This window comes from Molothrus ater, chromosome Z (assembly GCF_012460135.2).
Source record: "Molothrus ater isolate BHLD 08-10-18 breed brown headed cowbird chromosome Z, BPBGC_Mater_1.1, whole genome shotgun sequence".
Classification (NCBI taxonomy): domain Eukaryota; kingdom Metazoa; phylum Chordata; class Aves; order Passeriformes; family Icteridae; genus Molothrus; species Molothrus ater.
Window position 1 is genome coordinate 47,462,378 of NC_050511.2, and position 17,529 is coordinate 47,479,906.

The 17,529-nt window shown below is 51.8% G+C and overlaps 1 protein-coding gene across 1 annotated transcript; it reads left to right on the forward strand.

Moving 5' to 3' along the window:
* Window positions 1–5,557: 5,557 nt before the first annotated feature.
* On the forward strand, window positions 5,558–10,561 carry FOXE1 (forkhead box E1). Its single transcript, XM_036403979.2, has one exon. The coding sequence runs from the start codon at window positions 5,558–5,560 to the stop codon at window positions 6,434–6,436; it is 879 nt and encodes a 292-aa protein (XP_036259872.1). The 3' UTR covers window positions 6,437–10,561.
* The last annotated feature ends 6,968 nt before the right edge of the window (window positions 10,562–17,529 follow it).

Genomic DNA, 17,529 nt, shown 5'->3' on the forward strand with positions numbered 1-17,529 from the left:
TCTCACTGCCAGTGTGCACAGCAAGTTTCCATGTTTAACTGTTCAGGAGTGCTGGCACAGACCTCTATTTGCCTGGCAGGCTGTGCTCCTCAGGAAACCCAGTATGGGAGTGCACCTCACTTGCTGCGAGAGTCACTCCTGGCCAGTGTCCAGCCCCATGCACAGCCTTCCCTGGAGTCTGGGACCAGCACACAGGACACTGCCGCCCCAGTGCAGCACTCGCATCTCTCCTTTGCTGAGCTTCCCAAGCTTTCCATTCGTGCTCCCATTTGTGGTGAGGGGCCTTGCCTCTCAGGTTGGGGTCCCTAAGTCCCTCTAGGCTGGGGCCTTGCCTCTTCCTCTGTCAGCCACTCCCTCTAGTTCAGCACCACCGAGCACCAATTCTGCACATCTCCCACGCTCTATGGCCAACCCTTCTGCCATCATGCTGCTCACACCGAATTCCCGAGTGGGGCAGCGTCCTGAGGGAATGCTCAGAAGTGGTGTTCTGCTCTGAGAGAGCCTGCCCTGCCCACCTGCACCTGCCCTGTTGCAGCTCACCTGCTGCAGGTCCTGTCTCCCCCCAAGAGGCAGGGGAGCTGCTGGGCTGTCAGGCAAGCATGCTGGCTGCCGTGCCTCAGTGGAACCATGCTGGATGGAGGGTCTGGCTGCCCATGGCTCTTAACCCAGTTTCTGGCCTGAGACATGGCCTATTTTAAAGCCACCATGATATTTTGTTTTTTTCTACAGAAGAATGACCTCAACAGCTAACTCAAGTCTCCCACACGACACTGGCTATATCCCTTGATTCTCTCAGCAAGAAATTCTTTCCTCCCTGCAGCCACAAGTTCCCATTGAAAACTCAACAAAGGGATGAGAAGCTGCAGTAATTTGGAAAAACAGCACAGATACTAAACAACCAGGCCACTGATGGAGAGTGAAACTAGACAAGGCAAGTGAAAAGGTGGTGAAAATATGCAGTATCCTTGTATGTTGGGGAAGATGAAACAGGAAAGCCTTACAAATATGATTGTCTGGCAAAAGATTTTGACAATATAGAAACTATAAGTGAGATTGAAATGAAAGCAAGCTTTGAGATCCCTTAGTTACTGAACAACTGGAAAACAATGGTGTGGCTGACTGAAGGTAATCCCCTTTTGATGAAACAAGACCCTCTGCTTGCAGGCAGGTCCAAGGGTCAGAGGAGACCCTGCCAGCTTGGCAGAATGGGTCCAAAGAGTAGTTTTTAGGGTTTAAAATGTAACACAGTATGGTAATGTATTGATTCTTATAGGCAGTATGGAAATGCTAGAGGATTTGTATATTGTACTAGATTGGTTAGTGAGAATCAGAATATCCAACACAGAAGATGATTTATTGTGTTGTAACGGGAACTTCGCTCTCTTACCTCGTCTCTTCGCTGTTGCCTTTTACGCTCTTACTCTTTTTACTCTCTTATGCTATTACGCTCTTACCCTCTCATCCTCTCTACCCCTGTCTTCTCTTGGGCCTGCTCCGAGCTGCGGCTGGTGGCTCCCAGCAGGGCCCTGCACCCACGCCCTTGGCAATAAACCGCAAGTTCCATGACCTGGCTGCAGAGATCTCTCATCTCCGTCTGTCCCGACTGTGCTACCCCTGTCAATCCTACACTTGTAGAATGTTGTTTTCCAGCCTCTCTTCTGCCACGTGGTCATACTCCATGTCTAGCTGCACATCAGTTCTCCCTCAGAGGTTTCACCTTGGTTCCCACACCACAATCTAGCCACAACATGTTTCCAAAATCCATGCAATCACCTCCTTGCTCTTGTCTCCCATGAACTCCAGTTAGGTGCAAAGTATCTTAAGCTCAGTCACTCTGGATACTTCTTTGTGGAATGTGCTCTGAAAGTGCATGAATACTGTCTTATTCCAAAAGGCTCAGTTTTATGGTCTGTCCCCTCTCAAATCTTAACCACAAACTGCAGGCAGGGCTAAGCACCTTGTCACAAAGTGTCATGAGGTGCCTGGCTGTGATGCTCTCCACACTTCCAACTGCAAGGTGCTGGCACCAAACACATAGCCAATAAAAACCCCAAACTTACCATTCCATGACAGATACAGCTGAGCTTGGGGTGGTGGCTGTGCCATGGGTATGTGGTCTCACTTCATTGGCATTCAGCCAATATGATCTGGGATTTTGATTTTGCCAGAGTCTTAACTTGGAGCACATTAAATACAGCCCTGTAGTTCCTGGGACACAGAGGCAAAACTTTTCCTCACCTCAGAGAGGAATTCTGACATAGAAACAAAACTATCAATCTGCATGAAAGGGCTGTCCACACATTTAGCGTGCACTTCCCTTGTTTGGTTGAATTGGAAGGAGCATAGGACTAAGGAAGAGCACGGTGTCCCTGTAGGCTACCCCTGAGGGAGCTCAGAGGTGTGGTTTGTAACAGGGCAACCGCATGAGGAATGAACTGGATTTTTTTCCATGGGTGGAAATTGCTCTTGGAGATGTAAGCAGGTGGGATTTTGGTTGGGGTAATCTCTCTAGCAGCAGAAACTCCACTCTTGAGAGGCAAAGGCACAGGGCCCTTGTGCAGGATACAACTCTGCAATGCCGTGGGCTCACAATCAATGACTGGAGCTGAAGGCTGCAGACCTTAGTGTCAGCAGGATCTGAGCTGAAAACTTTAGACTGAAAAAATGATAACTCTAAACTTTGTTGCAGAGATAAAAAGAAAGTTCAAGTGATAGATTTTATATGGGTAATATTATGTAGATATCATACATTGTTGATTGTATTATGAACTTCATTATGGTGTTTTCTATCTTACTTACTCTTGTTCCTCCTGCAGCATGATGGAATCAAAAGAGAAAACAATGCTTCAAAAACACAAACACCAACTGTTCTGCTTCAGCAACAGGCACCACTTGACTTACAGATGGAGGAAATTTGCAGTCTCAGACCCAAGAGGGTTAGTTGGAGTTTCATGTTCTCCATAGCTCCCTCCCCATGGGAACTGGCACTCAAAAGAGACACCAATGGTCAACACAAGACATACTCCTGCTCCCGAGGTAGAGGCTTGTAAGTGTTTTTAAACAGGTTTATGATAATGTCAGACTGAGAGTAGTCTCCAGGGCACTATGTTATACAACTAATACTTCACTCCCAAATATTGGCACCACAGTTTAAGCTGTGTGATGTGGAAAGGAGAAGGGACAAGAGCCAGCACATGCTGTTTGGGTATCCATTTCAGTCTACTTTGGGCTCTGCCAAGGAAAGTGCTTACTTGGGAAAGGATTTTCAACACGAGCAGGGAGGGCAAAAGCAGCTGTTCAGCACACCATCCGTCCTCAGCACACACCTCTTTCATTCCCCATCCTCTGCAAGTGCAAAGCGAAGCACGATCTGACTTTGCCCTCTGGAGGCATGGAATTGGCATGGCACAGAGAGACACAGTCCCAGAGGTGACTGAACTACAGCACTGCCTTTTGGAACATCTGATAGGAAAATCTATTCCCAGCTGCAGCTTCCCACAAGCCAGAAGGCAGAGCATTACTGATAAGGCAGCTTCATACCAAAGGAGATGGGTTTTGGTTTGTACAGGGTAATATTACCCTCGTCTGCTGTGCAATTCAAGAACTCGGGTGTTGGTACGGGATGGTTGTTTTTTTTTCTCTTGACACAAACTCTGCAGCATGTGATTTGAAATTCTGCCCAGTGTCTGAATCCAGCTACTGGACATACTACACGCACATGTGGGTCCACAGCAAGTGCCACTGCATGGTTTATTCTGCTAGCTGCATAGGACTTTTTGCTATCTCCCAGATTGCTGGGAAGCTGCAGAGATAAGCAGGTGGCCGGTAACTCCTGGGCCCCTTATTTAGCTGGAAAGTAGGGCTGGGGTTTGTTTGCTGCATGGAAACGGATATTCTCTCTCTCTCTCTCTCACACACACACACACACACACATACACACACAGAGACCACACACCAGATTTTTCTCCAAGCAGATAAACAGCTCAACAACTCTGTTGGACACCTCCAAGCAAGCTGTGTTTCACTAGGATAAACAGCTCTTAGCTCCCCTTTCTCTCTTAAAAAAAAAATAATTTGTGTAATGCCCAAGAGGGCTTTGGTAAAGCTTCTCCTACAAAGATAGGTTCAGCAGTGCACTCAAGTTCTGGAAGAACTGGCAGGAGGCACCAAGACATGACCAGGATCAGGTGTACAGCCATGAACAGTACCTGCACACCTGTGCACATCCACCTCTCTGCACACACATCTGCCTATATCTGCTTCTTGCCTACATGCCCACATGCAAGCCTCGGTCCAACCACAAACCTGCGTGTGCTGGCATTTTTTGTACACACACTCGCCTGTCACAAACTTGTCACAAACTTGACCCAAACTTGACACAAACTTGACTAGTGGCACACCCAGAAGCTCTCACTCACATCCTCACCCCCACACCAAAGCCCTTGCACACCCATGTACCCGTGCACATGCACCCTGCCATGCACACAGGTACCTGCACACCTGCACACACTTTCCATCTCACCTTTAGGACGTCCTGCCATCTCCTTTATATTCTGGCTTGCAAGGAACATCATGCCAGCAGGTGAGGAGGCTGTGCTGTCCCCAGGCCTGTGGGCATGTGTCACAGGGGTTCAAGTCCTGGGCAAACATTCCTCACCAGGTAGCACACTCGGCTGGGCTTTGACCCTCAGCCCCAAGTATCTAAGCAAACATGAGGGAGCTGGCAGGTATGTCCCAGCATTAGCTTGTGGAGAGCCTGGCATCCTTCTTGGTTGGATCGTGGACCTGTGGGGTCCTGTGGCATAAGCATCAGGGACAAGCAGGTCAGCTCAGGGGCACGGGAGCCTAGCCCTGTGCCAAATCGCTGCTGGGTACCAGATAGGAGGGCTCTAACCTCAGCTCATTCTATTTAGCACTCGGCAAGCAGTCCGCGTAGCCTAAGCCTGCACTTACTATCTCTCCCCAAGCAGATCTGTCACCGGGTGGTTTTTTTCCAGCCTAATTTGTTTCGACAGCTTGATTTCCACAAAGAAGCGTTGGGTTCCCTGGGCAAAGTTCCCCGGGGCCGGCTGTCCGGCGCGGACCGGCAGCATTCCCTCCCGGCCGCGGCGGCCGCTCATCGCTGCCACCTCTCCCCGCCCGCCAGCCCCGACGGCGGCGAGCCCTGCAGGGAGGTGCGTTAAATGCCCGTACCCGGACACCCGCACCGGGATCTCGGAGACACCCAGCTTCGCCCGGTGCCCGTCAGTCCTCCGGAGGTGTGCGCTCCCGACAGCGGCGGCTCCGCGGCGCCCCGACGGCGCTGGGGACCCGGAGCAGCGGAGAGGGGCGGGAGGGGGGTGCCGGGCAGGGCGCTGCTCCGACCCGCGGCGGCAGCGGCGGCACGCCCGGCCCTGCCCGCGCCTCCCGGGCGGCGGGGCGTAGCAGGGGGAGTGCCGGCCGCCCGGGCGCGGAGCCGCCGGACACCGCCGCATAAAAGCCGCGGTCGTGCCGCGCTGCGCTTCCTCGGCTCGGCTCGGCTCGGCTCGGTCCGGGGCGGAGCCGCTCCGACGGCCACATGACAGCCGAGAGCCGGCTGCCGCCGGGCCCCCCGCCGCCGCCCCCGCCGCTGAAGGCGGACGCGGTACCGCCGGGAGAGGAGGCGGCGGCGGCGGCGGCGGGGGCGCGGGGCGGACGGCGCCGCCGCAAGCGTCCGGCGGAGCGGGGCAAGCCGCCCTACAGCTACATCGCCCTCATCGCCATGGCCATCGGGCAGGCGCCCGAACGGCGACTGACGCTCGGCGGCATCTACCGCTTCATCACCGAGCGCTTCCCCTTCTACCGCGACAGCCCCCGCAAATGGCAGAACAGCATCCGCCACAACCTCACCCTCAATGACTGCTTTGTCAAGGTGCCCCGGGAGCCCGGCCGCCCTGGCAAGGGCAACTACTGGACGCTGGACCCTCACGCCCGCGACATGTTCGAGAGCGGATCCTTCCTCCGCCGCAGAAAGCGTTTCAAGCGCAGCGACCTCTCCACCTACCCGGCCTTCCTCGCCGAGCGCCCCGCCGCTCCGTGCCGCCTCCTCCCGCTGCCCGCCCCGCCGCCCCCCGCCGACCTGCCCCCGGCACCCGCCGCCGCCTCCTGCGCCTTCGCCGCCGCCTTCCCCGCGCAGGGCTGCGCCTCCGCTGCCCTGCCCCACGCCTACGGCCCGCTATCCGCCGCTCCCGGGCCCTACGCGCCCGCGGGCCCCGGGCCGCTGTACGCGCCGTCAGGGCGCATCGTGCTGCCCGCCTCTCCGCCCGGCCCGGCCCCGCTCTACGGCCGCCGCTCCCCCGCGCCATACCCGGCGCTGCCCCCCGCCTACGGCGCCGCAGGGCAGCTGAGTGCCGCCGAGCCCGCACCGCGGCACGGCACCTACCCTGGAGGCCCCGACAGGTTCGTCCCGGCGCTCTGACCTGTCCCAGAGAGGCCCGACAGAGCGGACCGGAGCCCGGGAGACGGCGGAGTGCGGGGGTGAGCCGGCACGGCTGCTCCCGGCGCTGCCCGGGAAGATGCTGAAGAACTTTGGGCTGCACCTACGCGTTCTGCCATCTGCCCAGGCTTCCTGGCGAGGAGTGTCGCAGTCAGCCCTGGGGACTTGGGGTGTCCTGTCCAGCCCTTTCCGCTCTGGGCAGAAAAGTCCTAGGCACTGACAAGTGCTTGGATGGGGCAAGCAGTCTCTTCTTCTACAGCCTTTCCTGGAGCAGGTGCTCAAAGCTTCCTGCCAGGCTCCCACCCTCCCGGCGCACCCAACCGGGCCCCTTCTGGTCTACCCAGGAAGATTTCGCATTTAAAAGTCTCTCTGCTGTTGATGATTTTTTTAAAAGAGAATTAAATGTCTGTTGGTGAGGTGAAGGAGGGAGGCAGGAGGAATCATTCCCTGGCCTCGTGCAGGCAAAGCTGTAAAAGCAGAATGCATGGCACTGATGGGGTGGCATGGCACTGATGGGGTGGCATGTCCCTGATGGCTATTGCTTTAGCCCCAGGCTTTGCACCAGTGGTGTGGCCAAGGCAGGAGAAGGTTTGGATGCCAGGGCTGCAGAAAAACACATCAAGTCACATCCTTCGAGGTGTTGTGCTCTGTGCTGCAGGGGTGGGAACAGTGGTGGGATTGGAACTACAAAAATTTTACCATGAGCATGCCCAGCCCCTGGAAGAGGGACATAGGGAGGTTGTAGGACCTCTGCCCTTGGAGGCCTTTCCAACTTGATTGGACGGAGCCTGATCTGCCTCTGAAGTCATAGCCAACATTGAATCCAGACTTGTTTTGAGTGGAGACCTGGTCCTGAGGTCTGCAGAGGTACTTACAGCCTAAATTACTTTGATCCCAAGATCAGCCCAGCTCTGTCTGTAGCCTAGAGAAATTGGCAAATATAGGAGAAAACTTCTGTTTCTGGAACACAAGAGGCAGGATACAGTGCCTTTTCATCTTCAGTTGCTCCACTTTCAAACTTTCCGGGGATAGAAAAGAGTCTGGAGAAAGATACGGAGAGGGAACAACTAATAGGAATGTCTGTGAGACAAAAGCTTGAAACTAGATCTGTGGGGAAACTCAGGCATACCCCTCCCAACAGATCCCACCACCCTGGAAAGGGGTCTGGAGCAGGAGTGTGTAGCCAGGGTTCTGCTTGAGGCTGTGGGTATAGAGGGAGCCGACACAGCCCTGCTCCCTGGTCTTCTTATACAGCTTCTTTTTCCCATGGAGTGGGGAACTTATGTATCCAGGGCCAGGAGGAGTCTGGTGAGAAGATCCTGCAGTGTGGTGGGGCCTTGTATGGGGAGAGGAAACAAGAAAGTGCAGCCAGAACCTCAGCAGGAGTTTTGGAAGAATAGACAGGGTGCACATACACCAGAGTCTCCCTTACCAGAGAAGGGTATAGAACTACATAGTCTAACTCAGGTTGGAAAAGATGTTGGGAAATTTCTGTTCCAATCTGCTACCCAAATCAGGGTCAGCTATGGCTCAGACAGTAAGCTCAGCCCTATGTTGTTCAGTCTCCATCACCTCCAAGGATGGAGACAGCACAGTCTCTTTGGGCAACATGGCTGTCCTAGTGGGGGAGAAGTTTCTCCTTGTACCCTCCATTGAGCACTTCTCTCGTCCCATCTCATCTTTACTATCTCTTGTCCTACTGCTGTGCTTTGCTGCAAAGAGGTTTTGATCCCATGAAGACACCTGTATCCTCTGCTCGGCATGTTTCAGATGAGGTCCTCTGTGTAGAGGCAGCTTTCTTGCTTTCCATGGGTGCTGCGGTCCACATATCCAGGTGGGACATGAGAGAGGAAATGGAGGAGAGCAGGAAGGTGGTTGGGTGTCCTCACAGCACAGCTTGGTGTGGAGAAGAGTAAAGCCTTCTTCTGTAGGTGGGCAGGAGAAGCTGTACATCTGCCCTCTGTGGGGCTGTGAGGTAGGAGATGAGTTTTGGATTCAAGGGTTCAGAGTGCCAGGAATGGCACGTGGTGACGCAGCGTCTGGGCTGGGAGGCTGAGAGTGACCTGAGAGCACTGCCCTGTGTCCGTGTAGACCTGTCTGTGGCAGTGCAGGAAGCTGTTGTCCGTACACAGACCTGGGGAGGCTGCTCCATGTACGGAGCCAGTGGGGGGCAAGCACAGACAGCAAGTGTAAGCACCACTCAACTCTTTGGTGTGCTGAGCTCAGTCAGATTTTTCCTTTCCTGCCTTTCTGAAGAGGTACATTTTATCTTGTTCTTCCTGATCCTGGCACATCCAGAAGCTGCTACCATCCTGGAGAGAGCTGTCCCAGCCAGGGGCAGGTCTCCCCATCCGCTGTGCTAACACCTTTCCATAGTCTCTTTTCACCATCTGGAAGAGGATCTGTACACCTAGCTGTGCTAGCTCCTAGTATTTTTGATAGCTGCTGGCTCTGCTTTCATTGCCTGAAAAGACTAGACTGTGTCACTTTGACAGCAAGCCATGCCAACTCCTTGCTCATTTTAGGGTAGCTGGGAGAAGAGCTGTCCTGCCTTTTAATGCCTTTCTTTCCTTCCTGTAGAAGCAGTTATCAATGTGGACCAGATAATTTTCATAGAACCACAGCAGTGCTGGGTTGGAAGGGACTCATCAGGATCATCAAGCCCAGCCCCTGTACTGGTGCAGGACACCCCAAGAACCACATGATGTACCTGAGAGTATTGTCCAAATGCTTCTTGATCTCTGTCAGGCTTGGTGCTTGCTCCCTGGCGAGCCTGTTCCAGTGCTCAGCCACCATCTGGGGTGATATCCAAGCTAAACCTCCCTCCGTGCCGCCATGAATCTTGTCATTGGTACGAGAGTGAAGAGCTTTGATCTCTTCTGGCCCTTGTTCCTCTCATTTTGTTCTCTGCTTCAACCCTCATGCCAGTTTAGAGTTCAGTCTAAAAAAAAGGTCACCAATGATGATGATACAGGTGTTGAGGAAGATGCTTCTGAACTCAGATAGCATCTGTAGGCAGTTCAGGGAGCAAAACTCAATGTCTGAAGGACAAGCCTGACAGCTCCTGGTGACTTAGAAAGCACAGACTGGGTAGGTTCAGCTGTGTGTTGTTTGCAGAGAAGGTCTAGATGCTTGTTCTTGTTTCTCTCCAGATCTTTTATAACTACAAACTAGGGAAACTGGGCATGTCTAGATGGTAATTTTTTTTGCAGCAGGTACAGCGATGAGCTTGCTGCCTTAAGAACCTGAATCATGGTCAAAAACTGCTTAAACTTTGGTCACAAACAGCTAGAAACCCTGGTCAGAACTGTGAAGATCTACTGGGACCATTCAGGGGACTCTATACCTGTGTGCGGTCTGTGCTTTGAGCTTTTTTAGGCAAAACCAGCCTTTGCTACTGCTGGCAGTGCTCCAGCCTCTTGCCTGGAGACTCCAGCAATCCCTTCCCACCAGCACTGCTGTTGTTTTGTGGCTATTCCAACCTCCCTGAGCTGTCGTGTAGGCTCAGGTGCCAAGGGTGTGGGTCTGTCCAGGCTGTGCCTTGTGGCACTGACATGTGCTGCCCCTGTGCCCACATGTGACATGGGACTGCCTGGCCACTGACAGAGGAAGATGCGCCCGTCGTGTCCTTGGGGAGCCATGGGGTTGGGTCTCTCTGTGAGGATATGGGGATATGCCAAGGGGATATGTTAGACAACTGGATCTCAGTGTATGCTTGTGCCATGGGGATATGTTAAACATGTGGATCTCAATGTGTTTTTGTCTGGGACGTTGCTTGCATTTCTCAGGCACCACCAAGAATAAGAAAAAAATTTGATTTCTGTAAAAATTTTGATTTATTGTGAATATCTAAGAGCCTTCCTGTTAGCAAAGTTAGTCTAAGTTTCAAACTACTCTGTTGATTTCTGTCAGAAGAGTCCAATAAATCTGGATTGTAAACCTGTAGGAAACTCTTAAGTGTGAGCACTGATAGAAGAGAGAGGGGCCTTGAAAATGTTCATTCCTCAAAGGACAGAGCCTCTCAATTCCTCTTCTCCCAAGTTCTGGTGTAGTCAGACCCAGAGCAGACATTGAGAAAGAAGTGGACTGTACGACTGTACAGCCTAGCAGAACATTATATTCTGTATTTGAGATTTTTTGTTTTGGTTTTTTTTTTGTTGTTGTTGTTTTTTTTTTTTTTTTTTTGTATTTACTCTTCTACTTCACTTGAAATGGAAATAAATCTTTGCATTGTTTGCAATGAAGTGTCTCAGAGTTTACTCTTTCAAGCCTTCCCTGTTCTCCTGAGACTGGGAGACATACAGAGACATGTGTGATATGTGCTGCTCATTGCTTTTTACCCTGTTTTACCTTGGCTTTTTTTGGTCTGCTGGGCTGCTGAAGACATCAGAGAAAGGAGGAGGGATGGGTCGGCAGGGACAGGCCACAGGTGGTGTACCAAACCTCCACAACCCCTTGAGCCACCAGTCTGCTTTGAGGGTGTCTGGTCAGGCCATAAGCATGCCCAATATATCAATGCATGAAGCTCCATCCCAGCCATGTGTCTCTGCTAGAAAAAGGGTCAGGCAGGGAAGGCTGCTACCTTGAGAGGAACAGGAGCTCAGAGATGGGCACGGGTGTTGTGGCTGGCATTAATTACTCTCTGATGCTCCAGCATGGAGCTGGGCCAGCTAGAGGAGGAGATGTTACTGCTGGAAACATTATGTTGCCTGTCCTGTGGCAGCAGCACCAGAAATGCTTGGTCTTGCCTCCTGCACCCCAGGCCAGTTAGGTTTTTGGCTGCAGAGATGGAGCTCCCGCAGCCGCGGGCTGACACTGTGCTCACCTTGTGCAACAGCAACATCTGTGGGAGCGATTCATCCAGCAGCAACCATGGCTAATGGGAGTGCTGGCCTGCAGGGGCAACTCCACACCCCAGGATGATGAGCTGCAGGCCTGCAGGGGCAACTCCACACCCCAGGATGATGAACTGGCTTGCACATGGCCAAGATGATGGCAGATGTTGCCCCTTCTCCTGCTGAGAGGATGGTGACTGGATTCCTGAGGGTGTTTGGGGATAGTGAATTCTGCAGCTGTTGCCCTGCCAACAGCCCAGGCTGCTTGGAGGGCAATGAATGAGATAGGAACAGGTAGTTTAATCTGCCAAGTTACCAAAGAGCAGATAGGAAAGTCTTCTTCAAGAGCTTTGGGACTCCCAAGTATGATTTATCTGCCTTTGAAAGTGACAAAAGAGTAGGCAGGGGAGGCCCCTGCCATGTTGCCAGCAGGGAGTACCTTGGAGGGAGTCCAGAGTTCTGTGAGTTGTAACTGGAGAGCAGTCTGTGTAGGTGGAGTTGGACTTTAGCTGTATCCATTACCTACAGCTGCTATGTCAGTGACCAGAGAGGGCATCCCACTCATGTGGGCCCTGGAAGTGAACTAATGTGAGCACAGGAAGGCTGATGGGGGTCTGACTTTACAGAGTCTGGTGTACAAGAATACAGGGGCCCATGTTGGCACAAAGAACAACTTTACAACCTTGTTTTGGTGTAATCCTGAAGCCCTGATTTGTTGGAAGCCCTCTCTAGACAGCAGAGCTGGTTTCTTAACTCAGTCCAGTTGAAATGTATGTCTTCTCCTGTCCAAGGTCAAGAAGTCAAGGTGGGAGATGGTGGCATGTGCTATACCTGGAAGTTGGTGTTATTTTTGGGAGTTACTTTTGGATGTGGTGCAGTCATCCAACCCCTCATTGTATGGGCAAACTTAGGGGCAGGGAAGCCCAGCCTGGGGCTGCCAGACTGAACTCTCACCTCTTCTGCACAGTGTGCAGCTGGCCAATGAAGTACTCTGGCCACACTGCTTGGGCTAAGAGGAAAAGAGGCTGTATCCTAGCCTCCTCTGATGGCAGGAAGTCAACAGGGCTGCTGTACGCTCTGGCTGAAAATGGTTGTGGAGAGGAGGCAGGAATATTGACTGTGGGCTGCGCAGAAGAGCTTAATGAGTTCACTGCTATCCCTTCTCCAATGCCAGCAAGCTAAGATTCATCAGCCATTGAAGAATTTGGAAAGCTGTTGTCTGGATGTGAGCTATGCAAAGAGATCCTAATTGATTAAGGAACAGCTTTTCACCTTTTTTGATCAGCGTCAATGCCAGAGCTCTCGGTCCAATCACTGAGACACAGCTTGCTTGGTCCATGAACCACTCTGAGTCAATTATCCCTGTAGCTGGCTCTTATAGGACACCATCTGCATCTCATGTTTCCGCTTGGGAAAAGGTGCTCATGAATCCAGGTTGTCAGCTTCTGGGGTTAACAAATGTCTGAGGCCTCGTATCACTTCTGCAGCCATATGTTTTTACACTTAGCCTGTCTTCAGGCTCACTGGAGTGCTGGCCCTAGAACTGGCCAATTAAACAGTGACTCCCTAGCCACTGTTCCTGTGTTCTCAGGTTTGTGGCTGCAAGAATAGAGGGGGAGCAAGACTTACAGAATATCAGCATGGTGATGTCTGCAATGGGCAGACTGTGATGTTCTCAGAGAAGGTTTCCTTCTCTTCATCAGGAGGTGCATACTGATGGTGATGATTTCTTCCTTCTTCATCTTTGGGTACACTTGAGTTTATTAGTGTATGAGTTTATTACATGTATTCTTTTTCAGTAGTTCTCAAATTGTTTTGGTGGTTTGGGGTTTTTTTGGTTTGTTTTTTTTTGTACTTCTTGTTTTCTCAAAAATTGCCTTTACTTGAATAACACGTGCTTGCATTTCTGCAGCAATGAGTAACTGACCACTGCAACAGACTTGGATCCTGGTGTTGCCCTGGAGTTACAGACAGATCAGGCCACACAGAATAAATGCCTAAGTGAGAAGTGCCACTCTGTCATGGTGCGAGAGGCCATGCCTGGGTATTATTGTTGATGTTGGTGGCTTTTTCATGGAGGAAGCAGAGGATGATTCAGAGTTTCGACCTTTATGCAGGAAACATTTGTTTAAAAAAAATGTTTTCCTTCTCGGGTAATTTCTTTTGCATTTTGTTTCCATGGAGGTTTTCTCCACCATTCCCTTCTCGAAAAAAGGCAAAAGAAAAATTCTCTTGAAGCAGCCAGGGAAAATGGTTTCATGCCTTCCCACTTAAGTGGATATTAGATATAGTACCTCTCTGCCACAACAGGATCTGAACTTAAATCCAGGAAGACCTTGGGGAGACCTCATAGCACCTTCCACTATCCAAAGGAGGCCTACAGGAAAACTGGAGAGGGACTTTTGACAAGAGCCATGTGCTGGGACAAAGGACAATGAGTAATGTGAAGAAAATACCTGATCTAAGTGGATTTAGATCAGGTGTTTGGAAGAAATTCCTGTGAGGGTGGTGAGGCACAGGCACAGGTTGCCCAGAGAAGCTATGGATGCTCCATCCCTGGACGTGTTCAAAGCCAGGCTGGATGGGTCTGTGAACAATCAGGGGGGAGAAGAGTTGACCTTTAAGGTCTTTTCCGACGCCAGCTATGCGGTGCTGCCGCTAGAGCGCACTGCCGGCCGCGCCGGGCGCATGGAGCGGGGCGGCGCTGGGAACGCGGATCGCTGGAAACGCGGATCGGCCGGGCCGGGCCCTGCGGGCGGAGGGGGGCTCGTCCTGCACAGAGAGCGGTGCCCAGCTCCAAAGGCACACATGAGAATTGCCCCTTCAGCCCGCCGTCCGAGTCTGAGCAAGCGCGCCCAGGGGCGTGGTTAATACTGCACCCAAGCTCCGTTTTAGCGCTTTCGTGAGTTCCCAGGGAGAGGTCCGTAGCGGAGAGAGCTGATAAAAGCATCATTATAAGGGCTGCAAAGCACAGATCGCACTGTTTTCCACGCAAGCTATATCCTGGTTTCTTCATTTTTTGTGTCCTGTCAGTGAAAACCTCAAGCTGTCTGAGGGAGACAGGCACAGCTCATGCTCAGTACGCCAAGTCCCTCTGGATGCACTGAATTTCAGGCTTAGACAAGTGGCCATTCCCCCTGCCTTATGTGAGCCTACAGCAGGAATACTGGGTCCAGTTAGGGTAACCCAGTGCAAGTCATTCTTTTACTGGAGCTCAGCTGAGGACATCAAGGCAGGGAGCAGGACACAGGAGATAGGCTGAAGGAATCAGGGTTGTTCTCAGGGAGAGCAGGTGAGCATGGGGTCTAACTTGCAGTCTGAAAGAGGGTTACAGAGAAGATGGAGCTGGGATCTTCTCTGAAGGGCACCAAGATAGAGAAAGAGGCAAGGAGCTAAAGCTGTGCTGAGAGAAAGCCTGGTGGGACATAAAGGAAAAACATTCTTTCCTTGAAAGTGGGGCAGCCCTGGAATGAGGACAAGAGGGGGATCATCTCATGTCTTGGAGAAGGTCAGCACTTGACTAGAGAAAGCCCAACTCAGTCTGGTCAGACTTAGCCATGCTCTGAGTAGGATTAAAGATTAAAGATGGATTAAAGATCTCCAGGTGTCTTTCCTCACTTAACTTTTTCTACAGTTACATGATTTCCTGGCAGAACAGGAGAGTCAGGCCAGGTGGTGGAGCACCGATGAGCCTAGCTGGACAAACAGCTCCGGTCTGTGGTGGCCCTGGCAGCATTATAAAAGTATTTATTTAAATAGTGAACACAGGCTGGGAAGGAGGAGAGCTAACAAGCCCTGAGCAGGAAGTGGTGGCCAGAGAGGGAGTGGGTATTTGCTGTTTCCAGGATTTACTGCTTAAAGTCAATATTAGTGAATTAATTAGCAAATTTTTCTTATCATGCAAGACCAGGCACTTACGGGGTGAAGTGGCTTTCACTGACTTGTGGTGGCTTCTGGCTCTAAGTTGCTTGCCAACTTCTTTCTGCTGAGGCTTAGCTACAACTTCACTTCTCCTAAGGACAGGAAGATCTTTCTGGTTCAAAACATCACCCATGAGCAACAGCCTGCCACAGATCACCCCTGACTTTCAGCAAATGTGGGGGCCTCCATATATGAAGAGTAATTTGAGAAGTGGAAAGCCAGGATGCACAAACCAAACTTCCCTTGTCCCATAGAGCTGGAAGCATATTTCCTGAAAGGATACTGAAAGGATACTGAATCAGCATATACAGAGGAGAGTCTGGTTCTCCAGGATATGATGTTAGGTTTCCTCTCCTTAGCATTTGTGTCATGGCTGTCAGGACTCAGGATGGCTTCCCGTGCTCTGCAGGACGGGGGTCAGGACCTGCAGCCTTGAGAAAAGCTCACAGGAACGTGTTCAGTCCAGCCCAGTTGACTTTAACCAATATCCTGCTGAATCTCACTAGCAAGGAGAAGCTACAGTGTTCGTGTCCACTGTGTACCACAACACACCTTCATCTGTGTGCCACAAGGAGCAGGTCAGAGCATACTGGAGGAGCCTCAGGCAGCCCTGCCAGGTTACAGCACAGCAAGGATCACTATGTCAGGCACTTACCTGGCTCCCTGTGCTGGCCCCATAGCTCAGAAGCTATTTCCCTGCACCCATATCCTTCTCTTTGCCAGTAAGGAGGCTGCAGCCAGTTAAGGGTCTGTGGCCTCCCCCAGACTTCCCCTTCATGTCAGACCCAGACCATAGCTGTCATCCAGTTTTCACCCAGAGCATGAAAATTTACTTTATTGGACTCTCTGCCAAGGTAAAGAGCCTCACGCCTGACCCCATCTGTATAAGCAAGAGCTCTGTTATCTGTCCTCTCAACAGAGAAAGAACCAATGCATGGCCAGTTAAAGTGTTGATTAGGAGGGCTTTATCTTTCTCTTGTTCAGTTTGTGATAAGATTTTTGTTGTTTGCATAGGCTACACCTTTCTTACTGTCTGCCAAAGAAGACAAAGTAAGAGCAGCTCTAAGAGAGAGTGTGTAGTACATGGGATGACTCCAGGACTTCCTAGTCACCAAAGGCATCTCCACAGGGATGGACAGAGGTGCTTGCTCTGGTTCCTGCGCATCTCTGCCCTCAGGGAGCTCTCCCAGCCCTCCCAGTGCAAGGGTAAGCGCTGCTGCCCATGTGTGTTTCAAAAGTGAGTGTTGTCCCATGTTCATGCACACCTCACTCTGCCAGGTCTTCACCACCTCCTACAGCTCCACTTCACAATGGAGAAGGTGGAATGTGGTTGTGCTGTGCTCTCCTTGATTGATGTAAGCTGTAAGATGAGTCTAAAACCCCCTAGAAGTTTCTTCTCCCCAAAATCTAAAGGGCTTTGGAAGCCAGGAAAGTCTAAATGTCTGCAGATGTGGAGTGGGCAGCATGGCTGATTCCCCCTCCCTGTCAGCACTGCAGAGGATTGGAGAGCAGGGAAGGGCACTGGAGAGCAGGGAAGGGCCACAGGGTCTCTGCCATGGCACATGTGGGGCTCCAGCAGGTGGAAGGGTCTCCTGGCCTGCCTGGCAGCAGCCACTTCCCAGCCTTTCTGCAGCACGGTGTGGGCACCACACTTGCAGGAGGGCCCCAGCACAAGTGTTGTGATGTTGCTCATCCACAACATGATCTCCAGCCTCTGGCTCCTTCAGGCCAGTGCAGCCTCAGCTGCCTTCCCCTAGTGCCTTGGTTTAAGAACAAATCTCACAGACAGAAGTTCCTCCCATGCTGCAGGGCTTCCACAAGGCCCTCTTGTTGTACCTTAGATATTTGGGCTTATGGGTGAGGTTTGAGTGGTTCACGGCAGAAGCTGAGAGATCTTGTTCAGCTGCCACTGGTATCAGTGGCTCAAGGGGAGAGCAAAACGTCGAGTTAGCTGGTATGCCTATGGAGAACAAAACAGTGTCAGGATGCCTGACAAGAGAAACCCATCCCTCCAGGAGCTGCCCTGGAGGGGGGAAAGGAGCTGGATTTGCTTTGGGATGGTGCTGCTGAATGCTTTCTGCTTTGACACCCACCAGGTGCTTTAGAGCTTCTGACAGTGTAACTATGGGATCAGAACTTCAGCACAGGGAGGCTGTGGAAGAGCTGGCAGGCACTTGCTCCTCATGTGATATCCCTGGCACCAAAGCAGGGATGGGATGTCAAGGGTGTCCATTGTGTCACAGGAGAGACTCTTACTGGTGTCACCAGTTAGATGTTACACAAGCTGTGACACAGAGCCTCAGGGCTCTGAGACAGCAG